The 22,381-nt window shown below is 42.0% G+C and overlaps 2 protein-coding genes across 22 annotated transcripts in view; both read left to right on the plus strand.

Annotated features, from left to right (window-relative positions):
- Positions 1 to 350: 350 nt before the first annotated feature.
- Positions 351 to 5,561, plus strand: jpt2 (Jupiter microtubule associated homolog 2). Its single transcript, XM_075454044.1, has 5 exons — positions 351 to 507; positions 1,424 to 1,575; positions 2,050 to 2,201; positions 3,388 to 3,424; positions 4,045 to 5,561. The coding sequence occupies exons 1-5, from the start codon at positions 452 to 454 to the stop codon at positions 4,335 to 4,337; spliced, it is 690 nt and encodes a 229-aa protein (XP_075310159.1). The 5' UTR covers positions 351 to 451; the 3' UTR covers positions 4,338 to 5,561.
- A 3,190-nt stretch (positions 5,562 to 8,751) lies between these two features.
- mapk8ip3 (mitogen-activated protein kinase 8 interacting protein 3) overlaps positions 8,752 to 22,381 on the plus strand; it is a 28,362-nt gene continuing 14,732 nt past the window's right edge. For 3 of the 21 annotated variants that reach the window (XM_075455017.1, XM_075455024.1, XM_075455023.1), the window contains exons 1-11: positions 8,754 to 9,804; positions 14,036 to 14,156; positions 14,452 to 14,522; positions 14,615 to 14,706; positions 15,536 to 15,559; positions 17,298 to 17,448; positions 18,397 to 18,628; positions 18,796 to 18,898; positions 19,367 to 19,485; positions 20,294 to 20,305; positions 21,632 to 21,649. In XM_075455017.1, the coding sequence (XP_075311132.1) occupies positions 9,499 to 9,804; positions 14,036 to 14,156; positions 14,452 to 14,522; positions 14,615 to 14,706; positions 15,536 to 15,559; positions 17,298 to 17,448; positions 18,397 to 18,628; positions 18,796 to 18,898; positions 19,367 to 19,485; positions 20,294 to 20,305; positions 21,632 to 21,649 (1,249 nt within the window). In that variant the 5' untranslated portion in view covers positions 8,754 to 9,498. Of the gene's footprint in view, positions 9,805 to 14,035; positions 14,157 to 14,451; positions 14,523 to 14,614; positions 14,707 to 15,535; positions 15,560 to 17,297; positions 17,449 to 18,396; positions 18,629 to 18,795; positions 18,899 to 19,366; positions 19,486 to 20,293; positions 20,306 to 21,631; positions 21,650 to 22,381 lie in introns of all 21 variants that reach the window. The other 18 variants (XM_075455027.1, XM_075455028.1, XM_075455030.1 and 15 more) reach the window with 13 other exon arrangements.

Here is a 22,381-nt window from a genome sequence, read left to right on the forward strand (position 1 = left end):
CCGAACCACGTTGCTTTGGTAAATTCCAAGCTCCCTGATGAAAAAACAAGCGCCACACATAGAGGTACGATTATTGAAAGATGCATGATATTCCGGCGGGGCGGGGTTCTTCCCCATTTATTAAAGGACTATGTGAGTGCTATCCTTGATGATGGACAGTAAATGTATTTTCAGATGTAACAGCATCTGCTCTGGTGTAAACAATGAAAGACTTCGACACAACCAACCACTTTTAATCTAATGTTTCTGGTGGTGTCTTACGGTTATATTAAACGAGCGCACCTCATCACAGCAGCTTGGCCGTGGACCAATAATATTCCTCTGTGTCACCGTTGGGTGGTCTTAAATTCTTACGGAGTTCTGTTGGGCACGCGCAGGCAGGCAGGGGGAACTTGCTGGTCGCTTAGGTGGCAAACCGACGAAGTTGTTGACGGTTCCAAACATAACCACTATGACTTCGACGAACATGTTTCAAGGATTGGAGAGTGGTTCAAAACCAAGTTCCAGGTGAAGAGTATGGTCCCGTGGCTTGTTTATCTGAAAGAAATGGCCCAGACTGCGTTATTTCGATTGTATGCAAACGTTCGGTCAGTTAGTATATCAGAATGTAGGTTAACATAATAAGAGTGGTGTTTTCTGGTAATCTTCAAACCTAAGTCGATCATCTACTGTGCTTTTTGAGTAAACGGTTTTCTTAAAGTCCTTTGTGGTCGTTTAACTCAACGGACACAGGCTTAAGTGGTCCTTTAGCAAACTTGAGAGTCAAGATAGCTTTCATGCTAGCAGACCAGGCGTTGTCTGCTGCGCCTGCGGAAGTGGGGAATGCTCTTCAGGCTGCTTGTCTTTGTATTCGCCTGTAACGGCGTTGTGGTCACATTGTTCTTATTACATGAGGTTAAATGTTTCTCTCGAAAGTATCAGCTCTGGGGTCACTTTCACTCAAAGGCCGGCGACACGTATCTTTTGAACTCCTAATGAAGGAAAGAAAGGCGTCAACCTAGCAAACGACAGTTTTCAGACGTATGGCGCTATTCCCGGCTATATAATCAGATAACCTGTTATTTGGCTGCGTTTGCTGTTTGTTACACTTGCACATATTTATAGCCAGGTTAACCAATGTTTTCTATTTGAAAACATTTGCTTACCAGAGTTCAAAAACATGATGTGATAGCACTACAATCCTTGACGTTTTGAAATGTATATAGCCTACTGGCTGCTGCAGATTTTTTTTTTTTTTAAATTTTTTTTTATAGAGCTTGATTGTGGGCCTTTCCACATATGGTGAACACTTACTTTAAAATGAAGAAATAGAAACTGCATTTAAAAGGCTCTACCGATCACATATTTGTCTTTTGCAAAGCAATACTTGTATGTCTAAATGAGATGAGATCATTAAAGGTCTTTGTTTCGTTTTCTTCTGCAGAGTGTTGCAGCCTCCTGGTGGTGGCTCCAGTAATTTGTTTGGTGGCTATGAAGAGGATTCTGCACCATCAAGAAGAGCTAATAAGATGGCCTCTAAAGTTTTTGCTCCACCAGAGGAGCCCCAGACCACATCCAGACGCTCCAATCCGCCAGGTCAGACCTATTTATCAGGTCCTATGAATGTACAGAGCCTGACCACTCAAAGCATTTGGCAAGTGTCCAGGGTGTGGAAGTTGTTACTTTAATGTGATAATTCCAGTATGAATACCCTGACTTCTTTCTGCTTGCACACAATCCACCTCCAGATTTTAGTAAGTGTCTGACAGAGCCAGCCAGTCTACTGTAGAAAAAGGGTCTCTGCGGCTTTAGACTGTAACTGTTAGATCATGCTGCCTTATCGGCAAAAATGTCCCCATAGCCTCTCTGGGACTGTCCTCGAATAACTTCGTCTCCTGATTGTCTTCAGTATATGCCACTCATTTGCTTATTCACCAGGAGCTGAGCTGATGGAGAACATATCTTAGAGGGGGTTGACTGGGTTGTTTCTGTATAATTATAGGGGCAGTGTCATCTAACCACCGTTACTGCTGCAAAACCTAAACATGTCTCTGTAAAAACTCTGTGCAGGCGGGAAGAGTAGCGGAATATTTGGTGAGCCGGGACCTGCGGCTCAGCCACAGAAACCGATGCCCCCAGGTGGACCAACCAGCAACATATTTGGGGCTGCAGAGAGGGCACCTGTCCAAGGCTCATGCCGAAGCCACCCAAATAAGCCAAAGGTAGGCCGTGCACCCCACTTTTAAATTTTACATTTGGTTTACATCGGTGAATATTCTGCCCTTAAACTGTCGGCCTCTACGATAAACAGCTCAGCAAAAGAGCCTTTTAAAGGACTAGTTGACACTAAATTAGAAATGTATTATGTGCAGGCCACTGAATTTATTTTTTTTACATTTTTGGGAGATGTCTCTGTGCCCTAGATTAGCCTCTTACTTTGTTGGTCACACTAGCACGTGATACTTTAGTAGTTGAACATTTTTATATTTAAATTGTACATTAATAGCAGAATAAAATTCTACTGTTCTGTTCTCATTTATGTGTTCAGGGCCTCGGTAACTCTGATGCTCTGTCTCTGCAGGTTTAGAGTATCTTACGGATATTGTGCAACTTGGAAAGTTTCAAACTTTAACTGTGTTGACACCGTATTAAGCTCAGAGTTGCCTATGTCTTAACCACAACCACTGATACTGTGAGGTCAGTCACAGGATTCCATGTTACACTGGTCTCCCCTTGTTTGCAGCTGCACTCTCCCTGCAGCCTGAACTCTCTTCATCGCTATCACTACTACTAAATCAGCCTCTTCCCCTCGTCGCTGTGTATTTTTAACTAATCAGCTATAGACTGAGCTATGGTAACGGCTAAACTTCTGTACATTGCATCATTGTAACATGAGCACACGGTGCTGATTAGAAAGAGTGAAGGCAGAGAGAGCAGCAGCCAGTTCATTGAAACCACATTAGTTGATGCAGTCGGTTAGAGGGACACCAAAGTAGCTTAATGATAATGCACTTGCATAAATGTCATGTCAAATTTGAACTTCCGGACATTCGAAACGTGGATTCTGAGGTGACCGTTTGTCCAGGTGTGGAGCACTCAGCTGCATTTGTATGTGCTTTAGTTCAGTTGGATAGGTCTTCATGGACAGCCCCCTGATGCTCAGTGTCAGCCGTATTTTATCATTTCCTCATCTCAGAAATTGAAAATGGTGTAATTTGTGTGACCCGAAACTATTCTATGTCCTGGTACTGTGACCTAACATAAGCTGCCATCCTATGACAGACATTTTGTTAGCTTTTATGTACTTTCACAGCAGTGTTAAAGTACATAAATTTGAATTGCATCTTTAAGCAGCTCTGATCATGTGAAAGATCTTGTGATTTTTGTTTCTTTTCATTTTTTTTACAGGACAATCTTAGTGTGGGACCTGAGCCCGAGTCACCAGGTAAGTGAAGTCCGTAATTCTAAAATTAATTTTGTGAATTATAATAAATCTTGGAAATAATCCTTCTCGTGGGACTCACCATCCAGATAGACTATTCAGTCTATCTTGATAGTCCGAATCAATTGTGTGTCCTCTTACAAAACTCTCTGACCACTTAAAGCGTAGGTTAAAGGTTTAGAGTATAACTTACCCATTATGGCTGCTTGAGTTTTACACAAACATGTGTTCTCAGTCTCTCAGGATATTGGGCTTCTGTCACACTAACAGTAGCTTTATGTATTAGAGAATCAGAATTAATACACCATGAAGCAAGCTAAAGAAAAGGCTCAGTTATTATTATTATTATTTTTTTTTATCTTTCTCAGGAATACAAGGCTTTTTCCACCACTAACCTACTGCTTATAAGATATCAGCAAGTGAACTTGAATGCTATTTTTCAAAAAAGCCTCACTAATTATATAGTGATGGTATAAAGTCAAAAGTTTTATCCATCAAATCAAACATTATTTATTTTATTTTTTCCTTGGATCGTCATCTCAAAATGTGTCCTCTGTTCCTCGCACATGAAAAGGTGCTACATCTTTCCTGTTTTTGTAACTTTGTTTTATCCCCTCCTGAAGCTCCTAAAACTCCTCAAGCTCCTAAAACTCCTCAAGCTCCTAAAGCACCCGAAGCCAAAGTCAGCCAGCCAGAAGTGAAGGAAGCACCTGCGCCCCCGGCTCCCGTGCCAGCCAAGGCAGAGCCTGCCGCGGCAGAGCCTGCCGCTGTCGCAGACCCTCCGCAGCCTGAACCACCTTCAAGCCCCGATGATGGCTCTCTGAAGAACCACGAGCCTCACCTGGGGCCCAAGCCTCGCTCTCACAACAGGGTCCTCAATCCCCCAGGAGGAAAGTCTAGTGTGGTATTCTACTGACCAGCTGAGCACACCACTTCTCCCCGTTTGTGTCTGTACACTCTTCTCCGGCTCCGCTGTTAATCTTCTCTCATTCCTTCACTCCCCTTCTGATGCTTATGTGACCTGTACAGTACATCTAAACTTGGCCCACTAATTTTTGTTGTTCACATCAGGTTCCTGGTTTGATGTTTGTCCTTAACTTCTTGCACTTTCAGCTCCTTCCCTGACGCTTCCCCAGCTCTGTCTGATTCTTTATATCGCTATTACTATTGAGACCTGCAATGACACAATCAACAACGAGTACATCACCTGGCTAGCTGTTATCTGTTCACTTTGACTGTAACACTGTTCTGTCACCGTATTTTAGTTATCGCCGTCACTGCATTTTAAGCATGTCTAAATGTAAGCTGGAGGAAGGCACGTTTTTTTTCTTAATTTTAAAACCTGTTTGCATTAAAAGAACGGTTTATATGTTGGAACTAGCGGTAAAGTGCTCTTTCAGCTTTAAAATGACCTATATTTAAATGTGGTGCAGCACACGTAGCTCAGACTTCAGTGTGTTGGCATTGAGTCAGGAGGGGTGAGGCGGATCATCTCGCCAACGTAGTGTGTGTGAAATATATCCGGGAGTTACGACATATTTTTGTGCTGCCAGATTGTTCTTTAGATAAGCGAATCGGTTTGGGAGAAATTTGACAATAATACGTGTGACTGTAAGATCCAAAGCCTTTTATCAGCTTAGCAGTTTTCATCTCTTTTGCCTTCCGACCAATTGTTCCTTAATCAAAATGTGCACAACAATCTATTTGCCGTCGGAGCACAATCTCTTAAGATAAGACGCCAAAAAAAGTTCTCAAGAAATGAGACAGATTATTGTAAGTCTCCAAATGTTTCTGCTTCCTCAAAGAAATTCCATTTTGATTTTATGTGAATGTATTGTGCAGGTACTTTTCTGCTTTGTCCTCACTGCTTGCTTTATCTGAGAACATGCCTTTATTGCTAGGGGTTGGCCTCTGATTATGTTTTAAATTAAAACGGCTGAAGACAAGTGAACTCTGGACATGCTCGCAGCTTACCTGAGTCCAGGTGGGCTCATCGACGATCACCTTTTCACCCACATCATTAAAGCACATTGATGGTATTCTGGTGCCGGCCTGTCCCCCTGTGTTGACGTGCCTGGCAGGCAATGAGTGCAGCAGAAAAAAGAAATCCTGTGTATTGCAATAAAACTGTTGTTTTGCATCCCGTGTTTGATTTGTTTTGTTCTCGCACCCAAAACACAGACATTAAATCAACTGACATTTTGGATTTAATCATCATTTTTAAAAGCCATATATGGTTGTAAATAAAGCATTCGGAGCTACTTATTTCTGAAAACCTGAGGCACACATTGGTAAATTGTTTTCTGGATTAGTCTCCATTTGACATACAATCCGAGTCCTGTCTGCTCCAGATTTGAAGCTAATTCTCGAGTCTCTGACACTGCTGCTTTTGTGTGGATTTGCCCCGAGGCAGCGCTCTGCACAAGCCGCTTTCTTCCTTTTACTCCAGACAAAATGGCCACCCTCTGCCACTGGGTCAACTTTATTCTGCTACACAAGGTTTCACTATCCAACGCACAGCATTGTAAGCCCACAGGGCACTTCAGTATTTATATAAGCAGGTGTTATGTTAATAACAAACATGCACATATCTGCATGGGATTAAAATGGTACATTTAGCATCCTCTTGGGTCTTCTAGGGGCTAAAGATGACAGGTGTGTTCACGCTGCTTACTTTTTGTCCGGTTAAAGGCAGCTGCAAACTCCTTATCCATGATCCAGGTGGTGTGATGTTTAGTTTGCTTACCAAACTCGCACCAAAAGATCAAGATGTTTGTATTTGTTTTATGCGGCCCTGATGATGAAAGTCTTGACTCATATGTGGCAGAAAGGAAACATCAGTCTGAGAAACACCAGAATTACCTCCAGCTGGTTTGAAGCCACTCATTGTGCTAATCTCAGTAAAAGCTACTTTCTGTTTGACTTTGACGCTTCTGTTCGTGGTGTTTCACCACCTGAGTGATGACTAAAGTGAACCTTTTTGATGTAAACAAATAATAATGAAAGAAAACGTGATACACCAAAGCCAGTTACAAGTCCACCGCACTACCATTGTTTGTCATTCCAGTCGACACGTCATCTGTTGTGGGCCCACTGTGAATCTCAGCTGACCACTTCTATGTTGTCACACTGACGTGTGAGATGCAAAACAAAACGTTTTTATCTGCCACCATCAAGTGAAAAAGTACATCTTAACCCCACAGAAAATACAGTATATGACTACAGGTTAGATGAACAAGTATTGCATGTTAGTTGGAATGATCTGTGTAAAAAAATGGGGGTAATAATGATGCACTTGGCGTGGGAGCTGCATGTCCTTTATGTGGGCAGTTGTTCTGCTTCATTAGCCACTTTTTCCTCTCTATTCTTAACGTCTCCTTCGCAAACAATACCCCAAGCTGAGAGAAAGTCCAAGAGGGAGATGTCTGCTCTCAACGGCTTCCCCGTTTGAAATGTTTCTTTCTGGAAAATATACTGTTTCTTGGCATACTGTCATATCTGTCCAGTCTTTCCAGGCCATAATGCTCCTCCTTATTTAATCAGTACCTGTTTATAGTAATGTAGTTAGTATGACAAGAACTACATAGCAAACATGACCCCCTTTAAAGGGCCATTTTCAAATCCACACACTGATCTGGTCTTCTTCATACATTTTGCGGTGACTAGGTAAAACACGCAGGCACCAATTCTCTTTTTTTGACCAGCTGAAAAGCATTACTGAAGTTTGTTGACTGGAGAGTCTGACCAAAGGCAACTGAAATCTGCCTGGTACTGATCATGTGATCTGCCAGGGGGGGAAACAGGGGAGGTAAGCCCCTTTTTTGTTGCATCTAGAATTGAATATTCGTCTTTTTTTCTTTCTTTTTTTTTTTTGCTGATATACTAAGAGATACTAAGATTTTGTTTACTCGAGCTGAGTTGTGCATGATGCCACTCAATGACTGTCACAAACAGCCTGTCATCAGCATATAAAAAAACTGACTCAGGATGTATATATTAGGGAAGCGAATTTCAGCAACTGGGAAATTTGGGAATGTATCCCACGATGCAGATTCTGTAGATCATAAAAACAGAACTGGAAGTACTTCTGTGAAGCATGTTGTCATGTAATGGAATACAGAAAGTTCATTTGTAGCTTTAAAAAGTGTATTCACGAGGCTGCATAACAATGTGGCCAAATACAGTTACAACTGCCTTTCTCTACTGAGGTATTTTGTTGAATATTTGAAGAGTTTATGGTCGTTGTGATCAGATTCTGGAACGTATTGATGCAAATTTGGCTCAAGCTTGCCACAATGGGAAAAAAATGCCAAACTTCCGGTTATAAACCTCCAAAGTAAACCTTAGTTAAGTAAACGGATGTGGACCAGGCCTTACTTACCATAAGGGAATCTAATGCCACGTTCATGGTGTTATTCACATGGACTTGGGGTTTAGACTATTACCATTTATTAAATGTTTACTTTTTATAGATATTTAGCAAGCCATTTCCTTGATTGCTGTTAGATTCAAGCCTTGGGTTTTTCTGATATGCTTTGATAAATATTTGAAACATTTCATATCAGTGAGGCCAGGTGGGACCGCATCCCCTCAGGTGAGGGACACAGGAAATAAAGGCATAAAAAAAAGACCCCATTAAATAAACAATTAAAACAGTAGAGTTGATAGAATTATGATCAGAAGTCCTCGGTGTGTGTAAAAGTCCAGAGATGTTTCATCATGAGTTTCCTACAACGACCGACTCCATTCATTTGTTTTAGTCCAGATGAACTGAGACTCGATTAGGCTGCCTAGAAAAGTTGAGCACTCCTATTATTCAACAATGACTGGTGTCCAAAAAAATGAAGATCACTCAAACTCAAGTTAACAAGTCAAATGGAAATCTTGAACTCTCAATCCTGTCATTAATTGTTCTGTAATGCCTTTTTTCCTTAAAGGGAAGGATCACTGCAAATCGATGCAAATGTTATCATGATGAGGGCAGACTCTTCCTGGGTGACAATGGAAGAGTCTGGGACGTTTAGTCTGGGGCACTAAAACGTCTCACTATGAAATCGATTTGAATGGTAAGGTTTTGCTTTTGCGGCCATTAGATCTCAACCAAGTTGGGCATCTAAGGGTTTGGAATCAGAATGTTAACCAGCATTGCCCACCATCATCGTAAAAACTCAAAACAAAGGAATATGCTTTAGGAAGAAAGGCAGAGAGGATTCCATCCACCCAGCAGAGGTTCACGGTTGTGTAGCCATGGCGCATTGAAGCACTTTTATTTTGAAAAAAACGCTGGCATCCGGTTTTGTGTGTCTGACTTGACCCAGTGACTCTGCTTGCTCGATGCAGACAGTGTGACGTCAGGCAGAATCAGTCAGCTGGCTCCTACATCTGAACAGCAGGGAGAGCCTCTCCCAAAGGGAGACATCACCATCAACGCCCGAGTCTGCCCAGCGGCATCGGCGGCCCGCCAGAAGAGGGGGAAATATGGAAGAAACGCTACTATAGAGGCGGATCGGGCGTCGGCGAGAATCGGGAGATATATATTATTTATTTCGCTATTTATTTATTTATTTATTTCCCCCGCCAGTAATGGCTGGGGTCCATGACTGCGGCTGCTGAGAGGCAGGTGCAACATCATCGACGAAGGCATTTGGCTCCTCGGCATGGACTCGGCGCGGGCCGAACCACAGGCTGGATCACTGCACATCCGCGGCTGCCGGCATCAGATGAGGTCTGCGGGAGGGGAGCAGTAACTGGGCCGCGTCTGGAGGCGAAAGCCTGTGACTGGCGGTGGAGCAGGAGGGGCCACTCTTCAAATCAAAATATTCCAATCCAATATTTTCTGTTTCGAGCTCAAGGTTACTCGCACACAACAGCACGCCGCCTTCACCTCGGCAAATCCGCGCTGCTCCAAAATGGAATAAGAGCTTTCTGTAGCCCGTTTGAGGCAAAGCTGTGACCCCATGCCCCCCTTTACCGTGTGCTGAGCGAATTCAAGCATTGTGACTCACGCTTCTCGGGCCTGAAAATTTGGTGATCGCAGCCGCATCTGGATTGAAATAAACCCGGCTCCAGGTGCCAAGATGATGGAGCTGCAGATAGACGAGGTGGTGTATCAGGACGACTACGGGTCCGGCACCGTGATGTCGGAGAGGGTGTCGGGCCTGGCCAACAGCATCTACCGGGAGTTCGAGCGGCTGATACGCAGCTATGACGAGGAGGTGGTGAAGGAGCTGATGCCGCTGGTTGTGAACGTTCTGGAAAACCTGGACGCGGTGCTCACCGAGAACCAGGAGCACGAAGTGGAGCTTGAGCTGCTGAAGGAGGACAACGAGCAGCTCATCACCCAGTACGAGAGGGAGAAAGCGCTGCGTAAGCAGGCAGAGGAGGTGAGTTAACTCCCCCCGAGGCCCGACAGAGCCTTCACCCGCATCACCGCATCCAGCTTCCTGCTGCTTCCTTCATGGTGACGGTGCCCTGCCGGAGCTGAACACAGGCTTCAGCAGACATGTGATTCATGTTTAGGCCTGTGACCGATTCTTCAGCTTATTTTTAGTCCAGAGGAAGCTGCTGATGTCCTTCTCTACACTTAGCCTACTATTTAAAAAATCTTATAGATTTTTTAGATTTCCATATATAATATGATTGTTGAGATTGTTTCTGCTCACTGGACAACTTTCTAAGTCAGTGAAATATAAATCAGACAGTCAGTAGATGGGTTTTAGCCTAAATATCACCAAAGTAAACGGTTGTCAACAGAAAAACTGGATCTAATTCAATTGAAACGGCCTCGACAGGGTGTATTTACCGGTATGTACTGTCTGTGTATTGATGACTAAATGATACATTTGTATTGCTGTTTAAATAGTGTTATTACTATCACATCTGATCATAACTACTCTGATACTCACACACAACATAAAAGCGGGTGCCTCTGATAGTGCTTCCATAAAAAAAACCTAATTTCAGTAATTAGTTTCAGTTGGAGACTGCTCTCTTCTTAAACCGGGGCTTATACAAGGCAGAGTCCGGAAGTATATGCAAATATACAGTATAAACACACAATATGCAAACACAAAACTAAAGATATGAGAGCAGTTCCCATAGTGCATGAAGGCGGAATGGTGATAAAGAAGAAAGTCTGCAAAGCCTTGCACACACACACACGAGGTAGTAGCACAACTCTCGGTACACTTGAAAACACTGAAAGAACAGGGACACAAACCACAAAAGTGTACAACAATATGGAGCTATTAAATTGCAGGTCAAACTCCAGCTCGAGCAGTTTTTTTCTTTTCCCCCACAACACTGTCACTGTCACCCATGGGATCCAGCAGGCATCATAAAGCAACTTTAATCCTCCTCCCATCCAAAGAGGCCTCAGCATATCACCGGTAGCCCCGCTAGTATCAGCTTAGCTCAGCTTTTAGTCTGTTTCATCATCTGTTCTCCCCACTGTTTCCTCCCTCTGACAGTTTGTTTTCCTGCTCCAAGCCGTTCACTCGCTGTTTCATTGTAACGTTTCACTAACTGCACTTTTAAGGAAGATGTTAGGAGACACTCATTTAAAAGACAAAATGCGACCGTATTTGATTCTTCAAAAGCCAGCAGGTCATAGTAGGTGCACAGCTAGCTGGAGAGACTGTTTTAAAAGATGGATGTCAACACGTTTATTTATTCTGTAGGTTCTCTAAGAAAGGTTCTGGTGACCATGGTGACACATCACTGCTGCCCTCACCTTGCTCGGTGGCTTGATAAAGCACAGATACTTGTGTTCTATGTCTTTCTTTGATTGAATCCAATCACAAAACATTCTCCAGCTGTTTTATGTTTGTGACACAGCTAGTTGAAGCTACTAGCAGTTTGAGTTGCCCACTTAGACAGTACTAAGTAACCCGTCTCTAACAGATGTCAGAGCTTGTTTTGTAGAAGACACATCGAACATGTTTCTGTGACTCTAAGGGCTGCCCCGTGAGTCTGCTTTTACTTCTCTGACTGGCTGCTGGCTACATGATATTTAATGTGGAAGATTTCCCCCTGAAGCAGAATGTTTCCACCTTCATGCTCAACAGATGGAAAGGTTTTCTTTGCATCAAATGCTGCTTTTATTTTTCCCCAAACCTTTTCTTATTGTGACTGAAGAACTAAATTTTGTTCTCACTGGAAAGCACAAAATAAAGATGAGGTTACGAGCAATGTTTTCTTTTTGAGCGCAACATTGTCGGTCTTCACATCATGTCTTCACTTCCACAGTTTTGCCATTTCTCAATGGCATTTGGACAGTGAAACATGTGGGTTGGACTGCAGTTTGATACGTTCTGATGGCTTTCACCTGCTTTGTTGCCATCATTTTTAGCCTAATCTTTTTTTCAGAGACATGCTTAGAGGAGCAAGTGGTTGTTGTGTGTTACCACAAGATTTGAAGATCTTGTCATCAGCTGAAGTAATGATGGTTGCTGACTTGCCTTACATGATCAAATGTGTCACTCACGGTTTTGAATAACAATGATAAGGCATTAACGTTCAAACATTTTTTGTGTGCAGCAGTGTGCATTTACCCGTTTCATGTGAAAAAAAAACAATGAACAAAATCGGTAAATTGCTCAGGGATTTCAACACCTTTGTTTTCATCCGCAGATCAGTGTTTTTTACTTCTAGTGACAAATTCTGTTGCAACTGATAAACAGAGTGTTTTGTCAGGCTATCAGTGGTACCCTAGTGGGGGATGGGATCTATGGGTTGCAGTCGAGGAAATCAATAGCATACAGAGCACGCTGACTGAGGAAGTCTGGCACTGTAACCCGATTTGTGCTTATGACGAGAAGACGGAGCAATAGAAGCAGAGAGAAAGAAATAGGCTGATGTTTTACAGAGCTGCAGCAGGAGCGGAACAAGTCAAAGGCTGATAAGAGGAAAAGACAAGATGATGTGGAGAGATCTCAGGGATTGAGGAAAACAACAAAACACCCTCTCAGAAGAAGCAGGGAGCAGCGAGCAAAAAGCAGCTCAGATTACAAGGTTATTGGGCTCAAGCTAATGGTAAACAAAAACCAACAGCTCTCCCATAAAGAGAGACCTCCATGATCAGTTGTTAAAGTGAGGTTCACAAATTCAGCCATAAGCCGTGTCCATATTATCCTGCCTGCAGTAATGTTTATGCAGTTGTCACTTCTGTCTCTCCTCAGGTATTGCACATTGTAAATAGCTGAAAGTGTGACCACAATGCAGTCCAACGCACTCAGCCCTGGCTCGTCAGGAAGACAAATTAGTTCCACTCACTCATCACAAGGATACTTACTGAAATATTCATACTGGACAGAATTAGCTTTATGCCTCAACCCATGAATTCATTCATGCAAAGTGTCACCCTGTGAATGGAATTATTTCCACAGTCAGATGAAGTTTCTTTGAAGGTGTGTTTTAAATCACCTGTCACACAACAGTTGCAAATCGTAAGCTGCGCCTCGTTGACTGAGCCCTTTCCTGGTTCTCGTGGCTGAAGAGAACAAGACTATATTGGAGGTAAAGGCAGATGATAGGGGGCTGAATTTGAAGGGCATTGCTGCAGAGCATGGTACCAGTCCAAGGGGATAGGATGAAGGATGATATTTTGCGAAGCTGATGTCAGCTGCTCCTAAAGTAGAACTGCTACACAGCAGCCACTGAAGGCATTTTGGACTTTGAGTCAAAAGCATTCAGTATGAGTCGAAATGATCTCTGCTTTTATCTTTTGGAGATGTTATTGTTTTAGTGAGGCGTAGTCACAAGCCTGCTGTCACACTGATGAATATTAAATGCTGTGCAGGGTAGGGAACACGCATGTACTACATTAGTGTATTTGCTGTGCGAATTTGATGTATAAACTCGGTTTTCAGTTTCTGCAAATTAATATTGTTAGGTTAGTCTGCAAGAAGATTTTTGTAATATTTCAGTGACATCTTTTCTCAGAGATGGAGAAATCTATTTTAAGGCTAGACTTTGAACAGGGGGTTGTTTATTTGTTTTCCCCACTTGTCCTGTGGCTTTAGATATCAGCATTAGTCGTATGCTTAGAAGGCTGTAATATTCTAGTATGTGCTTTTTTGTGCGGTGCATATCTGCTGCATATTTCTAGTTCCAAGGTCTCACTGCAGTCAGAGGATTACAGTATTAAGACTTTGTGGACTTGCTGCATTGGGGAAAAAAAAAGGGCGTCATTGTGAACAGCTTTATGAGGAAAAAAAATCGAGTGGAAGGGAACGAGGCGTGTTGTGCAGCTCTGTCATGTCTGCTCACTTACAAGGTTTAGGCTGCATACTTACAGAGAGAAAGGATGTCACATAGAGTGGTGGAACTTTCGCTTTTCTGTGAATTTTTAGAAATGACATTTTTCTCACTTAGACACAGTTGGCTGATTAAAAGCCCACACAGGATCTCTAAAATACCAGACATACCCTGCAAGCGCATCACTTAACAATCTGCTGAGTTAAGTATAATTGCAGTTGCCTTTTTCTTCATATGGATTGAAAAAGAAAGATCTGTTAATATACTATTAAATCCATTACTATGAAATATTTCCCTTTTACTGCAGTCTGTGAATGGATTTTTTTAGGTCTGTTTCTTGCTTTCTTCCCTCAACAGAAATTCATTGAATTTGAGGATGCGCTGGAAGCTGAGAAGAAGGACCTGCAGGTGCAGGTGGAGTTTTTGGAACTGCAGGGGAAACAGTTGGAGCTCAAGACAAAAAACTATTCCGACCAGAGTAAGTGGACAGACGTCTCTTAATGTGCTGTATGTGCAACACGTGTGGCTTTTTGAAATAAGATCAGAGTTTTAAGACGCTCGAGTCAAACCCTGGAAATGGCATCACCTATATCTAGGTATTGATACAGTCGTTCTGGGAGGAAGATCTCTTTTTTTGACAACTAAATAACAGGAAGGATAAGACGCAAATTATAAAGTGAACTTGTCAACTGGAAGGATTTGAATGACTTACTTTTCTTCTCATTGCTGCTGCTGGTTTCTTGCTTCTTAACCGTTGTCTGTCTGTTTCACAGTCACTCGGCTGGAGGAGCGAGAATCAGACCTGAAGAAGGAGTACAACGCTCTTCACCAGCGTCACACAGAGGTGATCAAACACTCAACCTACAAATCCTCATCATGCTTCTTATGTCCCAAGAGTTAGAATTTCTAATTGATTTTCATTCCCTTGAATCACAGATGATTCAGACGTACGTTGAGCACATAGAGCGGTCCAAAATGCAGCAGGCAGGGAGTAACAGCCAATCAGAAGGCCCCGGCTGTGGACGAACGTGAGTGGCTCCTTTGTAGGCGTCGGAGTGTCATGTGATGCTTCTGTTCTTCTATGCGTGGATTTAATCTGTAACTTTCACCCACCGTCTTGTTGAAAGTGTTTTATGTTGTGCTCTGAATGTATAAGGCTCTTCATGTGTCATCATGCTCATTGCGTTGATGCTGGCATTGTTTGTCAGGAGGGAACAGCTGGCCTGCCCATGGACGGGGGAGGAGAGGCTGTGTGAAAAGAAACCCAACAGTCATCACAAACCTTGTGGAAAATAATTTGAAATTTTTTTTTTTTATCCGTCATTTGCCAGCTTGCATTGTTGAGCAGCAGCCCAACCCCTGTGCATGAAGCAAAATGTGGAGCAGGACATCTGCCGCAGCTTCTTTAAAAGAACTGCATGTTAGTCACCTCCAGCTTTATGTTCTCTTGAGTCCTAAAGTATCTATATCGCGTGTCCTAAACACAAATGAACAACGCTCTCCTAGGCAAAGCATCCCGATCCTGCAAAATATTCTCCGGTCTATGTTAACGGAATGAGGCCAGTGTTGCATTGTAAAGCATGTTGAGGTTTACAGAATTTATTATTCATGAAGACAAGAGGATTAACTCAGGTTCTGAAACCTGCACGAGTGAACTGCTGATTACCTGAAGCAGCTTCAACATTAAGAAAAAGACTACTGTGTGGAATTTAAAAAAACTATTGACTGTAGTCTGAAAACAAGAGTAAAACTGTGTGTCAGTGAGCGTCACGGCATGTTCCGCTCTCCTGTCTCTCTCTAATCGGTGTCTGTCTTGTCTGTCTTGCTGGCTTGCTCTCTGTGCCGCTCTTTGCACAGTCAACGCCACACATGGAGGAAAAGGTAAACCCAACATGGTTCCACAGCTGCCCTCACTCCACTTCCCTCAGCTCCATCTTATAAACCGTCCTGCTTGGAATTGAAATGTGACTAAGAAATGCTGATGCCCCTCCTTATCTTTTGCTTTGCTTCAGCACTTAATATATAGCGGCATGTGAAAGTTTGGGCACCCATGGTTACAACTGCTCCTACCGTGAATCCCCAAATCCATAAAATATTACTTTCTTCTTCTAGCTAATACACTGAAAAAAAGGACTTGAACAGAAAGTGCTGCTGTTTATGAATGCACTCTTATCAGATGTTTTCTGTGCCTCTGGCTTTAGTACAAGCCCAGTGCATCAATCCACCCCCATGCGTCACAGCTTGAGGCTGTATTCATGAAGTTCTGCACCCTTTTTTCTCCAAACGTAACTTCATTAGAACAGTTTGCCAACCCTCCAGAGTCTTTTCAGTCTTCCTGAGGGTCTTTTAAAGTTGAACAGGTGTCTGATTAGCCTTTCTGGCAGTCCTTTGAGTAGTTGTCCGGGAAAGTTTTGAGTAAATCCCTACCTGATGATACTTGCGCAACGGATACATTACTTTTCACAGAACGAGACAGCTGCTGAGAAAAGCCCTTTTTAGTGATGATTGGAGTCACAATTTTTTAAAGCCTGATAGGCGGATGAAGGTCTGCGACCTTGGTCAAATTCATTCAAGACCTCAAATGTCTTGAATCAACTGTAGTTTCTTTTCTTTTTTTTTATATTGTGCTCCTTCCCTTTTTTTAAATTCTAAAATTGCAAGAAAAGTCAAAAGCACACTAATCTTGCTTAAAGTATTGACAGGAACAGTTCATCTATAACTGTTACTTAGTCTGTTGACCATCAGCTACATCTTTAACTCAGTTGACTGTTCATAGTAACAGAGACTTCAACCAGGGCTGCACAAACCTTTGCACGTAGTTAAAAAGTATTCCCTCATGCATTTGCATTATTAGTTATTGATGCTTGAAACAGCTACTTGTTATTATGAATGCATTGAAGGTTCTGCATTTTAAAAGGAAAATCCCGACGTAAGGAACTGATGAAAAGTCACGTTAAACAGAGGACGACAGGTTTTCCATTTTTCTCCATCTACCTTCTCCTCTTTCTCCCTCATTTTTTGTGTCTGTACATCTTCCCTGCTCGTCTGTTTTGTCCATGTTGTCTGTTTTCTTGAACATCAGGATTTGGGTGGGAATGCAGGTCTTTGCTGTTTTTCTATGGAGTTACTTACAGTCTGCATTTGTATTGCACGCTCCTGGTCTTGTTGACAACTCTAAAAAGCATACTGCGAAGCTGTGCATGTCTTGTGCTTCCTCCGGGTTCTTTCTCCTCATCGTTTAAGGGGATTAGACACTTTTCAGCACAACTTTTGAGAAAGGTCTCATATATTAACATGTATATATTTAGCATCAATGGGATGTGGATGTCTGTATTTTGTCACCAAAGTTTAAGTGTCAGTCCAAAGAGAAGAAAGTGTTGTTGCTGGATTTTCTTTTTATTCTTTTTTTTTTTTTTTTTTTTTTTTTTACTTTGGACAGAACCCGGCTTGTTTCCCTCAGTTTGTAGTCTAAGCTAAGCTAACAGGCTGCTGTGTGCAGCTTCATGTTTACTGAGTGGATTCCAACTACTAACCAAACTCAGCAATAAATGTGATGACCCTGATAACCACCAGTCAGTCTCACATTAGTCTCCACACTCCTTTATGTCTTCTCTGTCAGCAGCAAAGCAGAGCGCCCGCCGTCGTTGAGCCTGTACCCCAGCGGCGAAGGCATGGTACGTGGGGGTCTCGGGGGGGCTAAGATGATGCCCGGGAAAGACATCTGGCAGGTCAGCGAGCTCGGCCATTCCACCTTCAGCTCCGCCTATCAGGTGGGACAGTCAGCGGCCCTGTCCTCCTCCACCACTACAACTGCAACCTGGGAAGTGGAAAAGGGAGGGGCTAGCATTACTGCTGCTAGCCACGCCCACGTGGACCACCCCCCCCCCTCCCACGCCTGCTTGTGTCACTTTTGAGGAGGCAGCCTTTAACCGAATCAGCCATAAATTTTCCCCTTTAAAATCAAATTAGTATATTTGGTTACATTTGTTGACTCAAGCAAGCAGGGACAGTATTTTGCAAATTTTTTTTGTGCTGCTTTTTTTTTTGTAACCGTGTGATTATGTTACAGTGTTTTTGTGGCGCTTCTACCATGTGCCGTCATGTTTTAGTTAACGCTTGTGCCGTACGTTTAAGCTGGTGTATCCAAATATTCTTCATTTTGAAGAATGGTGAATGTTATTAAGTCTTTATAAGTAGAAAAGAAACTGCCAAGGTGAAAAACAAGGATAGCGTTACTGTCTTGTCGAGGTTTGTTTTCGTATTAGGGATTAAAATCACACTGAGCATAAACACAGATTGAAAAACACTGTAAGACTTTTGCTGAAAGTTTGCTGAACCCATAAAGTCAACTTTCTCTCAGTTTGCAGCACATACAGGTAAATTGACACATTGAAGTTTTTAAATCAAATCAAGCCATCACTTGTTGATGTGCATCAGCTACTTGAGATTTTAGTTGTCCCAAAACACTTTTAAAAATTCTTCCATGAAACACTGGAATAACTCAAAAGTTGACTTCACACCTTTACAATAAGGAATGTAAAAATAAGGGAATTGATAGTCAAAAAAAGATGTTTATAAACCAGTTGGTAGAAGAAAATAATATGTTGGCAGGTGTCATAGCTAGAAGCCTAAGTGCCTTCATTTTGATGTTCAACTAATGCTGTTTGTCTGTGTCTCCGCCTCATCTTCATCACTGTACGCTACTGCCGCACATCAAGGAGGACGGATCGGAGTCTGACTCAGTCGCAGCCACACCCAGCAGCACAGGAAGCAAGTCCAACACACCCACCTCCTCTGTCCCGTCCGCTAGTGTCACCCCCATCAACGAGGGCTTCCTCACGCAGTCCGATTTTGACATAATGCGTACTGGAAACCGCAGGAAAAGTGCCAAGCGTCTCAGTCGGAATATGGAGGTGCAAGTGTCCCAGGAAACCAGGAACGTCAGCATTGGTAAGAGGATGTCAGCAAATACATCTTTGGTTGAAAACTTCAGTTTTCCGAGCTGAAGCCTTGCGCTATCAACACCCTCTCCAGTTTTAATGGAGAGCGCATTAAAGTTCTCACAAGAAGCCTCTGCTTACATGTAGTTGTGGTGTCTGTCTGGAACATTTTTCCAGGAATGGGAAGCAGCGATGAATGGTCAGAATTTCAGGAGATTATTGATTCAACCCCTGAATTGGAAATGTGCGTGGATCCCCGCGTGTATGGAGGAGGAAACAGGTACAACTACACTTTGATGATATACGGGCATAAAGTTCACATCTGTTGAGAAAAGAGTCAATATCGAACATGTCACATTACAAGAGCAATGCAATCTCTTTTTTTAAGCTATAAAAATCCCTGAAGGGATTTGAAGGATCATTTCTGCGTTTGGGAAGATTTCTGCATACTCCCTACAAAACATATAATGTATTCGAACCTCTTTCAAAAACATAACCACAGACTGCTGTTTTCTTTAAGGTTGTCTGACTTTATTTTTTGCCAGAATTAGGTTTAATTCAGAAAGATTTGGTTTTAGAATGTCAGCATAGTTGTTTCTTGAGTACACGTGCTAAAAAGGTACCTGTGTTGCTCTTGCATGTAAACAGCTGCCATAAAAAAAAAAGTATTATTTTTGATTTAAAGAATAAAAATGGGAAAGATTTCCCTCTCTTTGTCTCGTAAAATCACAATTTCCTCGTGTTTCAGCCCCTCTCAGGGCATAGTTAATGAGGCTTTCGGCATCAACACCGACTCTCTTTACCACGAGATCAAAGACGCCAAGTCGGACATCATTGGGGACGTGGATGCAGGTGCCGAGCTGCTAGGTATGAACAGAAGTTTGGCTGCAGCATATTTGGCTGGTTTTAATACATTGAGCAGTGATGCCCTTCTCTAAAAGAGCCTGAAAGTTTAATTTTTTTTGTGGTCAGTGTATTTCATTTTTTTTGGTTTGAAAACACAAATAAAACGTTGTTTCTTGCTCCTGAAATGATTACCGTCAAGCTAAAAGTACGCAACAAACTGCAGGAAACTAAATGCTCATGCTTGATTGTGCTGGACGGTTTTTACTTTGCATCACTGCAGAGAAGAAGCTACATTTGAGGCTGTGGGAATGTGCCTCTGCACTGACTTTTTTTTCCTTGCATGGAAGGCTGCTGCTCTGCATCACTTCAAAGTCATCATTAAGAATATACAATATCACACAGTGGAGTTCAAACCCAAGCCCAGCAGGCCATTCATGCAGTGTTGCTTTTATTTGTTTATTTGTCTCTCTGGTTTCCTTATTTTGTCTTTTTTCTTCGGGACAGAGACCTATTCAATCTAGTTTGATATCTATTTAAATCTTTTTTAGTTTGATCAACTATTTCGTCCAAAATGCTTCTTTCGCTGTCATGTTTTTCATGATTTCACAGTTTTCCATTATCACTCTCCATGTTTTACTTTAAGGGATTTTGTTCATTTTCATTTCTGTTATGGGATTTAAATCGTTCTTGGGTTTCTTTTCCAATTCCCTAAATTTTTACAAAGTAGAAATAAGAAGGGAAATTTGAGCCATTCTCCTTGCGGTCTGTTAACCTCTCACCCATTTCTTTTTGTCCCTCTTTTATGTGCTTCTGCCGGTGACACCCATAGGCGAGTTCTCAGGTGTGTATATTATCATGCACTGGTTGCCTTCTTTTTCTTTCACTCTCTACTCCTTTCCAGTCTTAAAACTCCACTAAAAGATGATATTTCTCAGTGTATACAAATTATATGATATCACATTACTGTAGTTTTAAGCACAAGCATATGATCATTAAGTTATTGCTCAATCAAGCAATTCGGAAATGTGTAAATCCATGACCCTGCAGTTCAGCTTCCTCTGCAGCCAGTTGTAAAATTTGTAACTCCTCTGTTCCAAGTCCTCACAAAATCAAATCCAATTTGATTTCATACCATATATCTAGCACTATATATCACTTATGCACCAGTACCTGGCCTAACAAAGTGAAATTATTGGTAAAAAATGTTTGAGACTCAGCCCTCCCCAATGAAATGCTTTCTCACATTTTTATGTCTCACCCATGACTACTAATTCAAACAAAAAAAGCAGCCAGTCTGTTTGGGAGCGTAGGCAGTGTCTGCTCAGGGCTGTGGATCTGACCAATCAAAGTAGCTTTTTTTAGGAAGAGGCAGCCTTCCAAAATTCCACACAGTTCGCAACATTCTTTAAATGTGCTGTTCAGCCTTGCTCGTAACTTCTCTGACACACGGTGGGGTGCGTTAACACGTGATATTTATGTGGTGACCTGTCAACTTTGCGTCTACATGCACTGATGTGACAAAATCGCAAATCACAGTACAGATATATTACACTGTACAAAGTGAGACATTTTAAATTTAAACTCAAATTAGATATTAAAAATTCTGGTGAGCTAAACACTTGTTTTCTGTGTGCATTACTACGGCACTGCACAGGGGAATTTTATGCTGGTGTAGTGCCAGGATACAGCAATACTTCAAATAATACTGGGTTCACTGGGTTTTGCACACAGTAAAATATCATATTTTTGTTTAGTGTACCAAACAGCATGTTGGGATGGAGTTTCACATGGAACCTCAGTGTTGTTTCTTTTTTTTCTTGTACAGGAAATTTGTAAATATCCAGAACCAAAAACATTTTATGGGGCCTTTACTCCGCCGCTCTGATATTCTGCTTGTTTCACAATGACTTTAAAATAGATTTGAGGGTGAACAAATCAAATGTTGGGTGGCTGAAATTTGCACCAACACTAAACCTAACAGGAAAGTGAAATAGGAGCCTCTGTGTTTGAGTCCTTCAGCCTTACTTTAAGTCTAAATGAATAGATGCTTATCAGCATCTTCTTTCTTCTCTTCCTGTTCTTCTCTTTCTCTCTCACCCTCTAATCTTCTCCGTTCTGTTTCTCTCATCTCCCTTTCTCCTTCCCCTTCTTCTTCTTTTGCCTCCAGTCCGTGATGATTTCTTCGGTAAGGCGTGCCATGCCTACGCTCATGGTCACTTTTCCTTGTTATGTCATTTCCTGGCTAGCTTTCACCGCCTTCTGGTTGCTTCCTTGTGCCTGTTTTCATGTAGCTCGATATCTATATTTTGTGCCACCTTTGCATCCCCCACCCCTAAATTTTTATTTTTTCTTTATTATTTAATAAAAGATTAATGCAAGTGGCCATGCAATTAACTTTTGGCCAATTTTATTTGCTTTTTAAGAACTTTATAATATATAATCACAACTTTTTTTGGAACTAGGACACCACAAGAGAATATTTCAACAGTAAAGAGGTACAAACTGTAAATATTGAAATCGGTATCGAAGGTGCATGTCTTCAAGGATAAACAGGAGACAACGAGGAGACTTCCTCAAGTAGCTGTGATAAAGTCTGATAGTTCAATAGCTATAGTGAAGACCTAATGTTATGAAACGAGGGCTTTATTGCTCTTCTCCAAACAATTATATCGAACAGAAAACAAAAGCAGCACAATAACTGGATTTATCGGGAATGCACGAATTAATTGAAAAATAAATCCCTCGTTCAGGTTGTTCTCTGTAGTTGGCAGTTTGTTTTTCTCAGGCTAAAATTAAAAACCACAAGTCTGAGGGACAGGTCGAACCCAAACAGAGAAGGATTTATTTTTCTGCCTCTGCAGTCAGATCGCATACCACAACATTAACTCCTCTAATCCACTTTGACCAAGAACCCTTC

The sequence above is a fragment of the Odontesthes bonariensis genome, chromosome 21 (assembly GCF_027942865.1).
Source record: "Odontesthes bonariensis isolate fOdoBon6 chromosome 21, fOdoBon6.hap1, whole genome shotgun sequence".
Classification (NCBI taxonomy): Eukaryota; Metazoa; Chordata; class Actinopteri; order Atheriniformes; family Atherinopsidae; genus Odontesthes; species Odontesthes bonariensis.